Here is an 18,669-nt window from a genome sequence, read left to right on the forward strand (position 1 = left end):
CCAGATGGTGGTGTTACACTGTGTACACTGTAGTGGTGCCAAATCCAGCTTGTTTTGCTTTACCACACCTGACTCCAGACGCTACACGAAGCTCTCTCTTGCTTATTCCGATCAGATGTATTAGATTAAGGAAATAAATTCGACAGAATGTGTGTAGCTTGAATAAGACTGGGCTAATGTGTTCTGACTTTCTTCTCCAGGAAAGATTATCAACTGAACTACCCCACAGGAAAAAATACTATAGTATTTTAGAGTGTAGTAAATACTATAATATACTACAGTATAACACAATTCACTCCAGTTTACTGTAATACATTCTAAAGTATACTACAGTATTTACTACAGTTTATCAAGTCACTATAGTCAATACTACAGTATGCTGTAGTATACATTAACAAAGTGTAGTAAATACTACAACATACTACATTACACTACAATTTACTATGGTTTACCCAAGTCAATGCTAACGTGTACTACCATATTTTGTTCACGTGGGACCAAATGTAGTTCAGCTTTTCGGAACACAAAGCCTCTTTGTCATCACAATCAAGCGAAATATTGAGAAATCTTCTTTTTTTGTGATAATAAAGCAAGGTAGAGTAGATAAGTTAGCTAATTTTCTGGTACAGTCAAAGGGTGGAAGCGGAAACAGCTTTTTTAATGGTTGTAGTGTGCATGTCAGTAGTTTCATATGAGCACAATACAGCAAGCAATCAAGCCAGCTCTTTTGTCTGTGGAAAGAACACCTAGTATATCAGATCTCGGAAACCACACCATATTCACTACATAGCAGGCCTCATTCTAGTCATGTCCGAAAGTCCGGTATAAAATTCCCAAAGCAGAAAAAGAATACCTCTGATGTTTTAATCGTTTAAACCCGATCCCTGGCCTACATTAAGTAGTGAATAGGGTGTGTCTCTAAACATTTGATGCTGAGAAACGTTTCTGATGGTGTCTGTGACCGATAGTGACTGAACTCGGAGCAAACCATGTCATCTGTTAAATCATTTGCTTGAATTTGCAAATCGTGGTCCTAATATTAAGGGGGAAAATATCATTGTATTTTGAGGTCCAAATAGCAAAGTGCTTCCAGAAGTTAAGGGCGATATAAGGAAAAACATCTTCCATTGGCTGAGGTGTGACTGATTGGCACTTGGGATGGGTTATCAGGAGATCAGCAAGATACACCAGAGCTTTAACTATTCAGAGATTTAAGCATCATAAGCAGGACATCGTAGTCAATGTGGAACTTAATTGGTAGCCATTGTAGCTTGAGTAAGACTGGGATAATGATCTCTGGCTCGTTATTTCTGGTCAGGCATTCGGCTGGTGCGGGGTGAACTAGCTGAAGCTTTTTTAAAGAGACAGCAGAGCAATATGTAACAACATCCCAATTGGAAAGTTATCAAAACATGCACTAGATTCCCAGTGTCAGGTAGGATGATTATATTTATTATTTTGGCTATGTATCGTAGATGATAATAAGCACGTCTTTAAGATGTTAGTTACATCCATCCATCCATCTATCTATTTTCTATACAGCGTATCCTACTGGGTCGTGGGGAACCTGGAGCCTATCCCAGGGAGCATCGGGGACAAGGCGGGGTACACCCTGGACGGGGTGCCAATCCATCGCAGAGATGTTTGATACATGGGAATCAAATGATAAACCAGCATCTAGATGCATCTACAAATGTTCTTATCTGTAGCTTTTGATTTTACAGAGGAGCTTTCAAGCTCAGAGGCAAAATCATCAAGCTTATTCAAATTCAATTTCAAGTCTGTATTTGTCACGTACAAAGAGCTATATGGTATATAATTCCTGCAGTGGAATTCTTCATTACAAATTCCCAAATTTTAACGTCCGCATTCTGCAGAAAGAGTAAATCACTTTTGTGCTTTCTTCACCGCCTTCTCAGTGTGTGCGCACCAGAAAAGTGTGGGACTCTCTCAAGAGATCAAGAGTGTGCACTTCTTCCCAAAGTCAGCCACCAGCTCGTCCATCTTGCGAATGTTCGAGGAAAGTTTGTTGACCACTATATGACGTAAAGTCTGTTCATCAATGTTGGAGAGCAGTCCTACCTATCGGAGTCTTGTGTGGCTCAATCTGGCTTGTAGAGGGAGTATAGAGTATAGGAGCGGGCAGAATTAATACCCAACATCAGTATTGTTGGGCTTAGAAGGAGGACATCCATCCATCTTCTATACCGCTTATCCTTTCTTCAGGGTCACGGGGAAACCTGGAGCCTATCCCAGGGAGCATCGGGCACAAGGCGGGGTACACCCTGGACAGGGTGCCAATCCATCGCAGGGCACACTCACATACACACTCATACACTACGGACACTTTGGACATGCCAATCAGCCTACCATGCATGTCTTTGGGGGAGGAAACCGGAGTACCCGGAGGAAACCGCAGCACGGGGAGAACCTGCAGTCTTCTAGTTTGCGTAAGATCTTAGCAATAACGTATCTATCTAAACTGTATCTCCAGGCCTAAGGTAAGCAGGAAGTCACTGAGGTCATTGAGAAGAAAAGGCTATACTGTTTCTTTCACATTCTTAAAGCATACCCGCTTTCTTAGTGCTTGATTTACTATCTTTGGTGTAAGGGGAAAATTGTTTCCATTAAATAAATTCTGAACTATATCCGGAACTAACTCACTATAAAGGTAAGACTAAAAAGATGAATGAGCTCCAGTTGGTGAATTATTAGAACCTTTTTTGAGAAAGGAAACAGGGGCACTATGTGTGTCACATTGTTTTGGCGTCATACCGTGCGCATCAAACATTCCTAGGCTTATTTATATGGATATTTCTACCCGTTATACCAATACAATAACGTCACACACTAATGATGGTAGAAAAGCTCTATCACGGGCTCAGCTCCATGTCCCTGCTTGTAATTGTATTGATCAGGACTTGACCTGATTCTAGATCAGCACTCGAGTTCTGAATGGCTCTGATCTGATTATCTGGGGATAAAGATGGAGGAAGCAGATGTGTTTCGATCAGGATGGAGGGTATCAGCTACTCTGCCCTGGTGGACACTGATATCTACACTTTAATGGCCATAACACTGGAAGAGGATAAGTGACAGCTTATCATTTCCAGTAGTAGTTTGGTAGAATAAAACATAGGAGTATATTAATTTTTGCAGTGTGTAGCGTTCCAACCTCACAGCTCCAGGGTCCCCAGTTCGATCCCGAGCTGTTGGTGTAGAGTTTAACATTTTCTCCCCGTGTCCATGCGGGTTTCCTCTGGGTTCTCTGGGTTTTCCTCCCACAAAAAAAAAAACATGGCATCATTGCTTGGTACTCTGAAGTAATACGCTAAATTGCCTACAGGTGTGAACGAGTGTGTGAATGGTGCTCTTCGATGGATTGGCTTCCCATCTAGTGTGTATTCCCACCTTGCTCCCAGTGTTCCCTTAGATAGGCTCCATCACAACCTTGTCCAGGATAAAATGATGAATGAATAAATGAATGAGCGAATGTACTTTTATCAGCACTTTTCGTGAAAATTAAGGTATATTAAGGTTCAAACGCTTGTTACACTTGAGTGTTGTCCTCAAGGGTACGTCTTTTGTATTGCCATTTAGAGGAACATAATTGTATTTCAAGGCAAATATCCATCCATCCATCTATTTTCTGTACACAGGGTCGCAGGAGTGCTATCCCAGGGAACTTGGGACACAAGGTACAGTAGGTGACACCCTAGACGGGGTGCCAACCCATCACAGGGCACAGTCGCAACACATTCACACGCTACGGACAATTTCGAAACGCCAATCAGCCTACAATGCATGTCTTTGGACTCGGGGAGGAAACCGGAGTACCCCCGAAGCACAGGGACAACATGCACACAAGGATGAGGTGGGATTTGAACCGCCAACCCCAGAGGTGTGAGGCAAACATGCCAACGTGCCCCTCACACACACACACACACACACACAGATGCAGAAAACATCTGGAAGTCTGAGCTGAGAACTGTTTCTCATCATCAGAGATGGATAAGATATTAGTTGAGCGAATGTAGCCATTGAAAGACGAAAGGCATGCCTCTGATTCTGTTGATAAACAGATCTGATTAATTTCAGCTTTGTTAGTGATTCTGAACGCGACCACATGGCTGCAGACCATAACGAGCATAACGACCGCAACGTTTGTTTACGGGCTTTCAGCCAGCTGTTTACTACTGCGAGGCTCTTGATCCCATGCATTAGTTTGTACTTTACGCTCACATCTCGTGTATTTATGTCTTGTAATGCCGTGTGGTTAGAGCGTATGTGCCTGCACTGTAGGGGGAAGATATTGCCACCATCTGCTTGATGGGCATTACAAGTGGCTTATAGTGTTTTTATTTCTCTCAAACATGCAAGCACACTCAGTACACACACACACACACACACACACACACACACACACACAAAATAATGTGAACTGGGAGTTGCCTTTGCCTGTTCAGAGGCAACAATAGCAACAAAAGGGAGGTGAAATAAAGCTGTAACTTTATTTACAGTGTAAGCACCAAGACGGTCTCAGTGGCGCCGTTAACACAACCCACCCCCCCCCACCCCACCCCCTTTTTGTGGATGTTTTTGCTAATTTTAATATTTTAAGTTGATATTTACTGCAGCTTTATTCTCATTCTTATCTGCTTTCATTTATAACACCAACATAAGTAACAAGTCTTAATTTAAGACTAATATGAGATCTGATTTAAGATTTAAAAAATTGTGTTTTGAAAAAAAAAAAAAAAAAAAAAAGACAGTAAAATCTGGAACCCTTAAAAGTTCTGTGTAGAACCAGAGGCTTTCCAATAAGAACCATTTTACAAAGAACCCAAAGAACCACTAAGGAACCGTTCTCTTTTTGTAGGAATCATCCGCTGCAAATAGCGATGACTAATTCACAAAACAGTTCATTCTATTTGATTCCCTCTTTTAAGTGAATCAACTGAATCAATTCACAAGCATTAATGAATCAAAAGTTGTATTTATTTATTTATTTATTTTTTAAAAAATCGAATCATTAAACGAAACAATAATGTGACCATAACGTTGTTAAGCTAAAATATTATCCGGCACTGTCTATGTTTTATTTAGACAACATCTATCCAAACACTTGACTCTTGGGTCCTAAAGTGCGATCTCCAGAGTTCTGCAATTGTGTAATAGATCAGATTTCTGAGATTTTATGACTTCTTATCACTGGGTACAGTTATAAAGGTTACAAAGTGATTACAGTTGTTCATTCCACTCCACGTCCATGCGTAAGTCTGTCCTGAAGACTTTCTCACTGTTTCAAAGCGCTGACACTGGCGACTCCTTCCCTAAATCTTCAATGAACAATAATCTCCTCACAGAAAAACTTCACGATCTCAACAACTGCACGAGGGTGTTTAAAATCTTTTAGAGACGGAATACGCAAGCCATATGAGTCCCTGTGTAAGCTGTTACTATAGAAACAATCACGTAGAATGAGTGCATTCATATAAACATGCAATTTGTATTACAGCTGGCTGTCACAGCTGCTGTTATAGAATATTAGTGAAGTTAGTGGCTCCTTTAAATGTATAAGATTCTGTTTTCTGATGAAGACAATGAATCAAATTCTGGATTTGTCAGCGAGCCTGTTCGGACCGTGAACCATAAAATAAATCGGTACTATAGCAGAATAAGAGTTCTGTTCATTTATATTTAGACCGGGACCGGCCCATGACTGGAAATCAAACTTTGTGATCCGCTGTGAAAGGTGAAAAGCATGACATTACTGTTTCTGATTAGTGAATGAAATGAAACGTAACCGAGTTTGAGGTGCAGCTGAGAGGAAGACTGGAAGGAGGAGGCTTAAGGAGAGAGAGAGAGAGTGAGAGAGAGAGAGAGAGAGAGGCAAGAGATAATCCTGGGGAAAGAAGTGTCTGAGGAAAGACATGAAGAATCAATACTGTCAGAGAGATAAATATCTAAGGATACTGTATAGAGAGAGAGCGGGAGGATAGGAAAGGAAAGTGTGATAGAAAATGAGGGAGAAAAATGCAAGTGTGCAGAATCCTGAAAGAGAAAAATGAAGGTAGAGAAAACAGGGCAGATTGACGGCCAGAAGCCTTTTTTTTTTTTTTTTCTTTTTTTTTTTCACTTTTAAAGAGACACGTTTGTTTTTCCAATATCCTGCCTGGTCCTCCCGGAGGAGAGAACTCTAACGCCAGTCGAACGGTGCTGCCAGCCAGGAAGAGTTGATCTGAGAGAATGGAAATCAAGGTTGTAGATGGTCGGACACACACCAGGCTGGAGTTTCCCAGCAGTCTGGTACTGCAAAGCTTTTGAATACGTTTGATAAGTCTCATCCGAGCATCACCAAGCAGAGACGCTTGCCAATGGGATGCCAGGGTGGTGTTTCTCTGTTGCATCAGTCTGTCAGTGCCAGTGATGGTAACACTGGAACAGAAATACCCCCCCCCCCCCCCCCCCCCAAAAGAAAAGCCTTTAAGAAGTCAACAAACATTGTTATTTTATATGTATATGTATATGTATATGTACAGTGGGATGAAATATCGGCGTCTCATACCGCAGTGCTGTTTAATTCTCCATTCTGATTGGTCCATTTTCTAAAACAGCAGCTCTGACAGTAGTTCCAGCTGCAAATCATGCTATAATTTCTATAGTAACAACTTTACACAGGGACTTGTATGGCAGATGTTACGATGAATTATAAAACGGATTCAAAATAAAACGTTAGAGATCGATTTTGATACGGCGACGTATTCTGTGTTGTTTTTCATTTTTGGAAGGAGTCTCCAGTGTCAGAGCTTTGTAGCACTCAAAGGTAAAGCTGTAAATTTCCAACATTGTAATGATCTTTTTTTTTCCCCGTTCTGATTTCTCAGTAACATGACACACGGTGGGGTTTATTTATTTATTTATTTATTTATTTTTTTGGGGGGGGGGGGGGGGGGGGGGGGGGAGGGTTCCGTCATATTAACCTGGAGAGGGAATGTTTATAACTGCGACTGTATAACATGAGCAGTGGAAGGAACTAACTTGTTTTCCACAGTATTAAACATAACTTTAAATGGATAAAAAGTCAAATACGTCATTCTTTAATAAATAAATGAATAAATAAAGCCATCCTGCTATTGATTCATTTCCTATAAAAGCACGCCCCCGAGTGTTTTATTAATGTTTTATTAATACTAATATGCCATTTGATTACTCATTGTTTATAACGAGAAATATGCTTTCATTTAACAGGTTTTTTTTTTGCTTTTTATTACTTAATACGAGGAAATCTGATGCGTTCGTGACTTACGTGCTATTATCAGTGTTGCCAGATCTGTGTGATTAAAGTGGCCCAATTAAAACGCATTAAAAGATGCCGTTTCCATAAATAGTTCTATCACTGCGCTGCTAGTCGCGCATCTTTTAACAGCTCTGTGCTTAGAGTAGGTTCTGACTCACTGCTAAGTCACTGGATAAAAGCATCTGTCGAACGAATAAGATGTAAATGTAACCATCCGTCCACTACGTATGCAGTAGGTACGTGCTTATTGCCTTCTATGACCTTTTTATAATATTATGTTAATATTTATAATAGATTAGGATCTTGTGATGTAACAGGTGCAGCTTGTTTCTTTTAATCAACTCACTTCCCATCGTCAGCGCTCGCAGATGTGAGCTTTAGACGTGTGTGTGTGTGTGTGTGTGTGTGTGTGAGCAGCACAAACATATGCACACACTCAATTTCTTCCACGTTCACTGTCTCTTTCGGTCTGACTCTGTCTCTCCTACATCTGATGCACACACACACGGCTGGATCATCACCTCAAGCTGTGCAGGACGGACATTCTCTTCTTCTCAACGTCTTAACCTTTGCCTCCATCTGTCTCTCGTTAGGGTGTCGTGGTTTATCAGCTCTTTCCTGTTGTTCACAGTTCGAGGACTACGTCATTTAATTCCAGTGAATATAAAGGAGTCTTATTTACCGTTCGTTCGGGGCCTTTTCACGACTGCTCAGATTGAAAGTTTCCGGCAAATGAATAAAGTCTAATCTATATGGGTGAATTCGTATATCACGCCAAGAGATTTAAACCTGCGACCATCTTTCCTCTAGTCAGTCAGTAAAGATGTGTACAAATCATTTAGACATCCATCCATCCATCCATCCATCCATCCATCCATCTTCTATACCGCTATACTGCTTATCCTACACAGGATTGCAGGGAGACTGGAGCCTATACCAGGGAACTTTGGGCACAAGACAGGAAACACGTTGGATAGCGTGCCAACCCGTCACAGGGCACAATCACACACTACGGACTTGGAATTAGAAATGCCAATCAGCCTACAACGCATGTCTTTGGACTAGGGGAGGAAACCAGAGTACCCAGAGGAAACCATTGTTTGGGAACACTGGGCGTGAGGCAGGAATACACCCTGAATGGGACGTTATCACGTGCTGCGCCGTCATATTAACCTCTCTACCAGCCTGCCTTATCTAAACTTTAAATCAGCATTAAAGCGGCAATCTGTCATTTTAGAGCCCTCTGCTGCCTGCAAAATGAATTGCACTTGCTGTGATGATTGCACTTGAGAATGAGAATTTACTGCTTTATTAAATCCGTGCTGAAAGCTTTCGCCTTCTCGCCATCCAGCACCACCCACTCGGAGTAAATCTATTTCCTCGACACCATTTAAGAAGGGTCCTATTACTGAAGTAGCTGAAGCGGAGGAACGAGCAAACAAATAAACATAAGCGGGCAGAAAGCGTTGCCGTTTGTCGCCGGGTTCATTTTTGGAAATACGCAACGGAGGACAAAAATGCTTCAAATACTTTTGAAATAATTCATTTGATCTTTCTATATTCGATTAGTGCGCAAAGGACATTCCTTAACGCATGTTTGCGCTTTACTATACAGGGCAAACGCGTTCCGGATCTAAAGCGCCTCGTTGTCTTCCTCTCGCCTGTCAAGAGTCGTGAGGCCAATCCGAGGGCGTATTTTTTAAAAAAAAGTATTAACATCCGGTGTTGGTATAGCTCGTGAAATCAGCAGATCTAAGCTCTCTTCCATATGGAGGCGGAGCTAATTTCAGGGCCTGAAATATTTCAACAGAAACTTGAAACCAAACCTGAATACTAGCCTGATCTGTCGCATTATAACACCAGGAAGTATAGTTCTAACAGTGTAGTCCTTGTACATTCACACACACTTTAGAATATTACAAACTGCACCTATTATGTCATTACATTTCTTATCTCATAATAAATGATTGTTTGCTTGACCTTTGAGTTAGTTTCCCTATGTAGCACTCCCTCTGTTATAAGGGTTATGTAGGGTTATCTGTCCCTGGTTCCCTCTCATAATCTATTTTTACCCCGAATGGAGCAGCTTAACACTTCAAAACAGGTGTCATGGTTCTGGTCACAAGATAAGATTAGTCCTAGAGCAAAAAAAAAGGATTTTAAATCTAGACAATATAGTCGCTTAGTCTGTTTGCTGAAAATCGCTTCGTCATTGTTCCTCGACTTGACTTTCGATTTCTGGACAATTAGGCCGAGATGTCAGGGTCTCAGATGAATGTTTACCCCCCGGTCTGTTTCCTGTTCCCTTGACTCTGAAAATAGACTAAACACATTCACAAGGAGAACAATTTGGTTTCCGGGAACGCCGAACTGGATAAAACTGGCTGCGTTGCGAGGAGAAAATAAATTAATGAAGTTAGAAGGCACCCAGGCTAAAGGAACCCATGTGGCTTTTTTTTGATCAGATGTAAAATGCTTTCTAGCGATAAGAAAGCAAGGTCACATCACAGAGAGAGAGCGAGAGAGAGAGAGCGAGAGAGAGAGAGAGAGAGAGAGAGAGAGATGAATCTGAAATGAAATGACACGTCCCAGTGATATATGGAGGAAAACATTGCAACCCCATTTGCTAAAATAAGCAGCACTGCATCATCCACACACAGGAATGATGAATGAGATCTCAATGTCAAGACGGCAACTCGACATTTTCTTCTGAAGGGAAAAGTTCACCTGAGGATGAGTCAAGCAGGGCAGGGCAGGTCTGTGTGTGTCAGAGGGAAAGAGACAGAAACAGAAAGAAAGAAAGAGACTATGACTAGCAGTAAGTCAGGGTTTAGCAACATGTATCTGTGCGATATATTCATTTTTATATTTGTGTTTACATTTACAACACCAGTTCAGATCTTATGATTTGCTCAACTTGCATATTATACTGTATTTAACGTCCAGGATGCCTGAAAAGTTAGGAACCAACGAGAGACGCACTACAGACACTTTGTATGTATTTTGTCATTATTATTTACGACATATATCCTACACGCTCTAAAGTCTTAAAGCGCACCTATTATGGATTTGTAACGTGCCTAATTTTGTTTTAAAGGTCTCGTACAATAGGTTTACGTGCATCCGAGGTCTAAAATCACTTTAACGTGCTCATAATTTAAACTGCAGCATCACCTTTTTCCCCCCAGTGTCACAAACGACTCGTTAAATGATTCGTTCTAAACTCCTCCTTTCAGAGGGCATACTCTGCTCTGATTGGTCAGACGTCCCGGAGTGTTGTGATCGGTCTACCGCTTTCAGCGAGCAGCCGATGAAGATCAGCGGCGGGGCTTTTTGTTACAAACCTACGTAGGTTAGTACAGGAAGTAAAGTCTGGAATCATTAACGACTCGATTCAGCTGTTCAGAATCGATTCCTTCTTTTAGGAGTCGATAACTCCGTTTGTCGTGCGCTTTGATTTTTGAAACTTTGCAGACTTTTTACATTCACAAACAGCGACATATATAACACACTACATGAACGGGAGTATTTGAAAATACACGATAGGTGCACTTTAAATGCTACACGTTTTCTCAGCCGTTGTATTGTGTGTTTTTTTTTGTTGTTGTTTTTTTTTTCTGCGGATTTTGCTCAACATATTCAGATCCACACATTTACTCAACATTCCCATTTGTTCCTGACTTTTTGGACACCCTGTAGAACCTGTATAGTTTTTCTCACAGACCTCCAGTGCGAATGAAAAAAACAAACAAACAAAACAAAACAAAACCAAACGTCGGCTTTTTAAATAACGCAAATATTCCGTGACCGTTACTGTTTGCCGCGAAAGAAAGCAATACGCATTACATGGAAATAAAACGTCATGCGTGTAATCAAATTTCCTTTCATTCCTCCCATTATGTGCATAAATTTGATCGGGAATGTTTATATATTTTTTTTCATTTGCTTTCCATGGTAACTTTAGCAATTATATTTATTGTATTGTATTAATTACCGGAGCATGTGCACATTAATTAACTGTAATTAATCCCTTTTTCTGTAGGTGGATTGAATTGCATTTTACAACACTGTAAAACATGAGGACTGATCACCCAGTTCAATTTACATTGATTAAGCTTTTGGGAACAGATCCTGTATCTTGTAAACTTTGATTATTAAAATATTTTGTAAGCGATTCCTGAGTGAGCTGCAACTTACAGTATAACGTGATTTACTCTGTAGCGCGTGTTTACATTTACAGCGTTTATCAGACGCGCTTATGCTGAACGACTTAAAAAAGTGTTTTTTCCTCATACTAGTATACTAGTCATGTGTTTAGGGGCTTGACGAATCAGGGAAGGATACGTCATGATCCAGAAGACCCAATCAGGGGGCGAATGTGGACGGAGCCACGCCTTCGTTTTCAAAAGTCTGCGTTTTGGTCTGTTTACACTGAAACGCAGGCCCGGAGTTTTCAAACTGAAACGGGGGTCTCCGTCCTGTCCGAAAGTGTCCGTTATCCGAGGGGGGGGGGAACGGCGGAGTAGTGTAGACGACGGACGTAACCGCAGCAACGGTTATGCGTTTTAAACCGAAAACGCACACTAGTGTAAACAGGGCCACAGACGCCATCGTTTTTGAAATACTCATTTATCTTAGATGTTTATTTTATGACTTCGGCATTACTCGATCAGCAAAAAAAAAAAAAAGAAAAAAAAAGAAAAGAATGCTAGCTGTCAGGGATTAGCGGCAAAATCAGAAGCGAATGTGACAGTCTCCAGTAGAACTGTGGCAGGTTCTCCAAGATGATTAGAAAAATGTCCTCCCCGATGTTCTTTATAAAACTGCACACCGTGTGCCTGGGACTGATACGTTTTGCTGCTCTTTATAGAAAACATTTTATCGCATGATTTGTGAAGGCACCTTACAGCAAAGTGCCTAGCAGTGCAATACGTACTATGAAGGTACAGGTCAATAGCTTGAGGTAATGTTCACAGCAAACATCAGAATGCAGAAAATAGTGTGACTCAATGACTTGGCATGAGTGCTGATGGTGCCGGATGAGCAAGTTGGACTACTTCTGATCTCCTGGGATATTGCCAGGCTGCTCCTGGTGGTGTAATGGTGTAGGGAACGATTTCTTGGACCCCTTAATACCAGTAGAGCATCATGTGAATTCCCTTTATCCCTCCAGTTTACAAAGAACAAATCTGCAGCGGTTATACGATGCAGCCATGTCAACACGTGCCGGGAATGTTTCCAGCAACTTGTGGAATCCATGCCGTTCATCGAGTGTGAATTGTGTAATATTTTCCAATATAGGCTTATCCCAGCCTGGAGGAACCTGGGGTACAAGGTGGGGGACACGCTGGTACAAGCAGGGTGCCAACCCACCGTAGCACACATTCACACAATTTAGAGATCCCAATCGAGCTACACCGTATGTCTTTGGACTGGGGGATGAAACCAGAGTACCAGGACGAGAACATGCAAACTGCTCATACACAGGGCGCAGGCGGGAATCGAACCACCAACCCCTGGAGGTGTGAGACGGACGTGCTAACCACCCGGCCACCAAATTGCTGCAAATTCCTTTTTCACTGACTGGTTCTGAACTTTATACGTGTCAAATGTTTATATATCGATCCTTTATTTTGTAGCGCACCGTTTGTGAGAACATGCAAAGTATTTGGCAACAGAAATATTCTCCCACTGTACTGCGCCTACCTCTGCAGGCCTTTACGCATGTTTACACTGCACACATCACTTTTTATTGCACGTTAAGTCTCATGTTTACAATGCACATATACTCTTTCTCTTGTAATTTATGTTATTGTGTGTGTGTGTGTGTGTGTGTGTGTGTGTGTGTGGGTGTGTGTGTGTGTTTTCCCTATGTCCTGTATGTCAGAGGTTGCTGGGAAGATTCACAGAGGAAGGATTTCACTGTAATGTGTAAGAGGCTGTGACAATATTTATTGTGACAATAAACTCTTGAATCTTGTTTGACTCTGGAACGTACAGTAGATTTGTGCGCGAGCTACTAAACGGGACGTACACAACATTACAGCGCATCCGCTACTGGTTTCACCGCGTGCACGCGTGATCATTCCCGGGAATAAACGCACGCACGTGTCAGCTCCGTGTCAACACGCAGCACGCGGAGAGCTTGGTGTCTGTAAACACGCACGACCGCGCGTGAATCATTTGCAATCACGATTTATAATACCACCGTGCTGTGGCGTAGAATGAATAAATGTGCGCGCGTGCAGTGTCATGTCTCGTCTCGCCCCTCCCCTCTCTCTCTCTCTCTCTCACCCACGCGCTTCTGTCGCTGCAGCTCCTCCCGCGTGCGTGCGCTCGCTCGAGACGAAGGGGGCTCGCTCGCGCAGCTCGCCTAGCTTCAACGTCCCGCGCGAAACCGACTCACCAGAGCGCACGAGACGACAAGCGGCGATCGCATCACGCACCGGGGCGTGAAGTTTAAAGACTCAGAAGGTGGGAAACAAAAAGAAAGAAAGAAAGAAAAGCGGAAGTAATCGTCGGTTTGTAGAAGGGCGACGGAACGTGTAGACGTGTGGAAAGGCGCGAGCGCACGGTGAGAGATAGATAGAGATAGAGAGAGAGAGGGGGGTGTATATTTTTTCGCCTGGAGGAACATGTAGAGTGCTGGATCGTGGAATGTGGAGGTAGATACCAAACACAAACACAGAGGCACAGGAGGGACACGCGTGTGAGTTTCCTGCTTACTGTTTTTCTGGTGCGTTTGGAGCTGATGTGGGTGTGATTGATCACCGGCTGCCCGTCAACGACGGGTTTCTCCATCAAGCCCCTGACCCACACACACACACACACACACACACACACACACACTGACACCATGACAGACATGAACTTCACCTCGATTCTGTATCCGAGTGAGAACCAAGCGCTGAATCACACACCTGGCTGCTCGCTGACCAAAACCGCCTTTCAGTTCTACTACCTGCCCACGGTCTACATCATCGTCTTCATCACCGGCCTCATCGGGAACAGCCTGGCCATCTGGATGTTCGTGTGCCACATGCGACCGTGGAGCAGCATTTCGGTTTACATGTTCAACCTGGCGCTGGCTGACTTCTGCTACGTGCTCTCGCTTCCCTTCCTCATATTCTACTACTTCAACAAAACCGACTGGATCTTCGGCGACGTCCTGTGCCGCCTGCAGCGCTTCATCTTCCACGTCAACCTCTACGGGAGCATCCTGTTTCTCATGTGCATCAGCGTGCACCGCTACTCCGGCGTCGTCCACCCGCTCAAGTCGCTCGGAAGGCTGAAGAAGAAAAGCGCCGTGCGCACCAGCGCCTTGGTTTGGTTCATCGTGATAGCCGGGATCTCGCCGATCCTTTACTACTCGCGTACGGGACCTAAACGGAACGTCACGACGTGCTACGACACGACCACCGAGGACGAGCTCCCGGGGTACTTCGTCTACAGCATGTGCATGACCGTGTTCGGGTTCTGCGTACCCTTCGTGGTCATCCTCGGCTGCTACGGCTTCATCGTCAAAGCGCTCATTTACAACGACATGGACAATGCGCCGCTCAGGAAGAAGTCCATCCATCTGGTCATCATCGTGCTCGCCGTCTTCGCTGTGTCCTACCTGCCCTTCCACGTCATGAAGAACCTCAACATGAGGGCCCGGCTTTACTTCCAGAGCCCTGAGATGTGCGAGTTTAACAACAGGGTCTACGCTACCTACCAGGTCACCCGGGGTTTGGCCAGCCTCAACAGCTGCGTGGATCCCATTCTCTACTTTTTAGCCGGGGACACGTTTCGACGACGGCTCTCCAGAGCCACTAAGAAAAATTCCAGGAAGGGAGACGTCGTGCTTCAATCCAAGAGCGAGGAAACGGCCCTCAACAGCCTGCCGGAGTACGCCGAGAACGGAAGCAGGTCGCTCTGAGGATTCGGGGAATGAATTCCAGAACTTTTTCACGATGCACTGACTTGGACTCATTTTCTAAGAAATGCACTGATCATATCATGCCACGATATGATGTTAATCTGAGACTGCGAACGCATAAATGTTAAATATCAAGCCCTGAGCCAGTGACTGGACATTCCTTATGTGTTGTAACGTGTACTGTATATAATAGTCAGTAATTACTCTCCATGTGAATACACCTTCATTGTACTGTATTGTACTTGTCAGTATTACATGAGCTGCAACATTGCAGGATACAGCGACAGCTTCACTTCACAAAAAAAAAAAACGTCCAGTTAATGCTAAATAACAAATCCACAGGTCGGACGAGAATAGGGATCGGCGCTCGGTATTATCCGAGTGTAACGCCATTAAAAGAAGTAACACGATCCGAGACCTGAATATCTCGTCTGAATCTTAAATAAGCCTGGAGAAGACTATCGTCCACGCTGAGCTCGTTTAAAAAGTCCGGGACGTGATAAATCGAGGATTCGCTACACGTTGCGATTTTTTTCCCTTCCTGCTGTCTCCTGTGGATGCTCTGTTCTGTCTCGGTGATAAATAAGGCTGCGTTGTAGTTCTTGAACCGTGTTTTAAACTCCGCCGTCAGCCCTGGGTGAGGTCTCGTGCACGTGTGCGGTGCTCTGTTACAGAAAAGTCGTCGTGCATACGCTTTTAACCCTGTGACCCGTGAAGAAAGTTTCAGGAACACGCTCAGTACAGTACAGAACCTGCTGTATGTTGATATGAATATGAAAACAACAAGACTCACCATGTAGAGCTAGCACTGGTGTTTTATTATTATTATTATTATTATTATTTATTTTGGCCGGGTTCCAGCAGACATTATCGTTGATAAGATCTTTACACACCTCACATCTGTGATAAAACTATGCGACCATGTGATTTCCACAGAATGTTCCACTACCAGCTACAAGGTTGGTCTTCCTGTAAGAACCTGGAATTAAGCCGAACGTGACCTAAATCTCGCTTTTATCAACCATCGAATCGTTCCGTATAGCATGTCCACAAAGGGAACTTATTCCAGATGCTATGAATATGCAAATTGGAAGCGCCCCCAACCAGACCGAGAAGGGCACTTATTCCAGATGCTATGAATATGCAAATTGGAAACGCCCCCAAACCAGACCGAGATCAGAATCGATTTATTCACCAAATGTCTAAGTGCACAGGAACTTGTTAGATCAGTACAAGCTCTACAAAAAAAAGTCCAGGCCTACAAAAGCGCATGAATGAAATACGGTACAGTATATGAAAAAACAAACAAACAAAAATGATAAACACAAAAACATAATACGAAGATCACATTCAACGCTGCCGAGTGAAGGGAAGCTCCGTTCTGCTCCGCTCAGTTGTCCTTCCCTAGCAAATCAGTGTTACGAGTTTTAGAAACTGTCCTGTAATTTGCATGGCCCTCATTTGCATATTAAGACCCGATAGGCTGTTATATTTTATGATGTAATAACATTTGCCGTGATGTATTCAGTAGTAACTCCAGCAAGGTTGTTTGTTTGTTTGTTTGTTTGTTTGTTTTTTTCCCAGTAAAACTGCTGCTGCCACAACATTTGCATCAAATCGACTCCAAAAGAATGATTAAAGTATAAAAGTATGTTTTATAAAATGTAGTGTGACTTTGATGGGATTTAAAAGGAAGTTACAGATCAAGGCTGGGGTAGCGTCACAGCTCACGGCTCCGGATTAATGATCGTCGTGTATTTTTATTTTTTTTTATTACAGTTTAAAAAGTTTCTCGACTGGAGTTACAGCTCTGGTCATGTCATGACGTGGAGGAAGTAGAGGAATCGCATCATGTCATCTCCAGGGTCCCAGGTTCGATCCTGATCTTGGGTTACGCTTATGTGCGGATTTTCACATGTTGTCCACGTTGTCCATGTGGGTTTCTCAAGGTTCTCCAGGTTCCTCCGGCATCGGAAAAAACATACCAGCAAGTGTATCGGCTATGCCAAATTGCCCCTGGGTGTGTGAATGACTGTGTGAATGAGTGTGTTTCATCCAGGGCGTATTCCTGCCTCACCGCCCACATGCACTCCAACCCTGACCAGGATAAAGAGCTTACTGAAGCCGGATGGATGAAGACGAACATTACGTTAGTACGGGTCTAACATCTCAGAATCTCAGACGGGAGAACTTTTCCTGATCGGGCGATGTCTGAAATAGCTCCTCAGTCTTGCCAAACGTGATTAAACTAATGCCATTAACACCACAGAACATGTGGACTGGAATGCTTTGAACTTTAAAAACATGGAGAAGCGAGTCGGGTCCAGACTCGCTCGATGCCATGTGAAGACAGATGAATGTAAGGTCAGGATTATTTGTTTGATGAGTGATAGCTTGTAGCAGTTAGACTTCTAATCTATTAATCCTAAAGCTTACGTAGGCCGCGATGGACTGAAACGTGTTTTTTAAGGACCGTGCTCGTCTTCAAAGTGCTTATTAATATGCAGATCGTTACGTGGCGGATTTTGCTCGTAAAAGTGAAGCGAGCTGTGAAATTTAGCCTTCAGCTTTCATGAGGCTGAGAGAAGAATTTCCATTATCGTTCTAACAAAAACGCGTGTCCTGGTACGGCAGCGTAATTCCATCAGACGCTTGCGTAATGGCTGTGAAGGCAACGTGAGCTATTATTTTAAATCTGGACGTTTCATTTGGAATGCTCTTCCAGACAGGAGGCCTTTGGCAATAAGGATTTAGCCGAGTGTAAGTCATCAGAATTTTTGCCGGATGAGTTCGTCTCAAATGCGAATACAGACAGTGGGGTGCAAAAGTTTGCACACCCTCAGGACACGATTACACGTCGACGTCGTTTTATTTTTTGATTCTCTCTCATGTTAGAGTGACTCTGTGAATAATGAAATGATTATATGATAATGAAACGAATATAGCAATCTTCAGCCTCCAACCTCGCTGTCATCTTCTGAACGTCTTCTTTTAAAAAATTGTTGTTATATGTGGAATATTAGCTCACTACAAGCTCGTGCACTGCTTTCTTATTATTTCGATTATTTTATTTTTAACATTTTAAAATGTAGATAAACAGTACGGGATGTAACCACCTGCTTAATAGCGTGTATGTCCCCCTTGTGCCGCCGAAACAGCTCCGACTCGTCGAGGCACAGACTACACGAGACCTCTGAAGGTGTGCTGTGATATCTAGTACCGAGACGTTAGCAGCAGATGCTTAAAGTTTAAGTCGTGTAAGTTGTGAGGTCGGGCCCACATAGATCGGACTTGCTTGTCCAGCACGTCCCACAGACGCTCGATCGGACTGAGATCTGGGGAACGTCGAGGCCGAGTCAACACCTTGAACTCTTTGTCACGTTCCTCAAACCGTTCCTGAACTGTTTTTGTAGTGTGGCAGGGCGAATTAACTTGCTGAAAGAGACCG

General features: G+C 43.1%; 1 protein-coding gene across 1 annotated transcript; it reads left to right on the top strand.

Moving 5' to 3' along the window:
* Positions 1 to 13,591: 13,591 nt before the first annotated feature.
* p2ry1 (purinergic receptor P2Y1) lies at positions 13,592 to 16,884 on the top strand. The gene has a single exon (XM_047155254.2). It carries the CDS (start codon positions 14,157 to 14,159, stop codon positions 15,219 to 15,221), a length of 1,065 nt encoding a protein of 354 aa, XP_047011210.1. The 5' UTR covers positions 13,592 to 14,156; the 3' UTR covers positions 15,222 to 16,884.
* The last annotated feature ends 1,785 nt before the right edge of the window (positions 16,885 to 18,669 follow it).

Source organism: Ictalurus punctatus, chromosome 4 (assembly GCF_001660625.3).
Source record: "Ictalurus punctatus breed USDA103 chromosome 4, Coco_2.0, whole genome shotgun sequence".
NCBI lineage: Eukaryota > Metazoa > Chordata > Actinopteri > Siluriformes > Ictaluridae > Ictalurus > Ictalurus punctatus.

Bases quoted from the DNA above. Each gene is read 5' to 3' on its own strand.
- p2ry1 (XM_047155254.2), top strand. From the start codon at position 14,157: ATGACAGACATGAACTTCACCTCGATTCTGTATCCGAGTGAGAACCAA.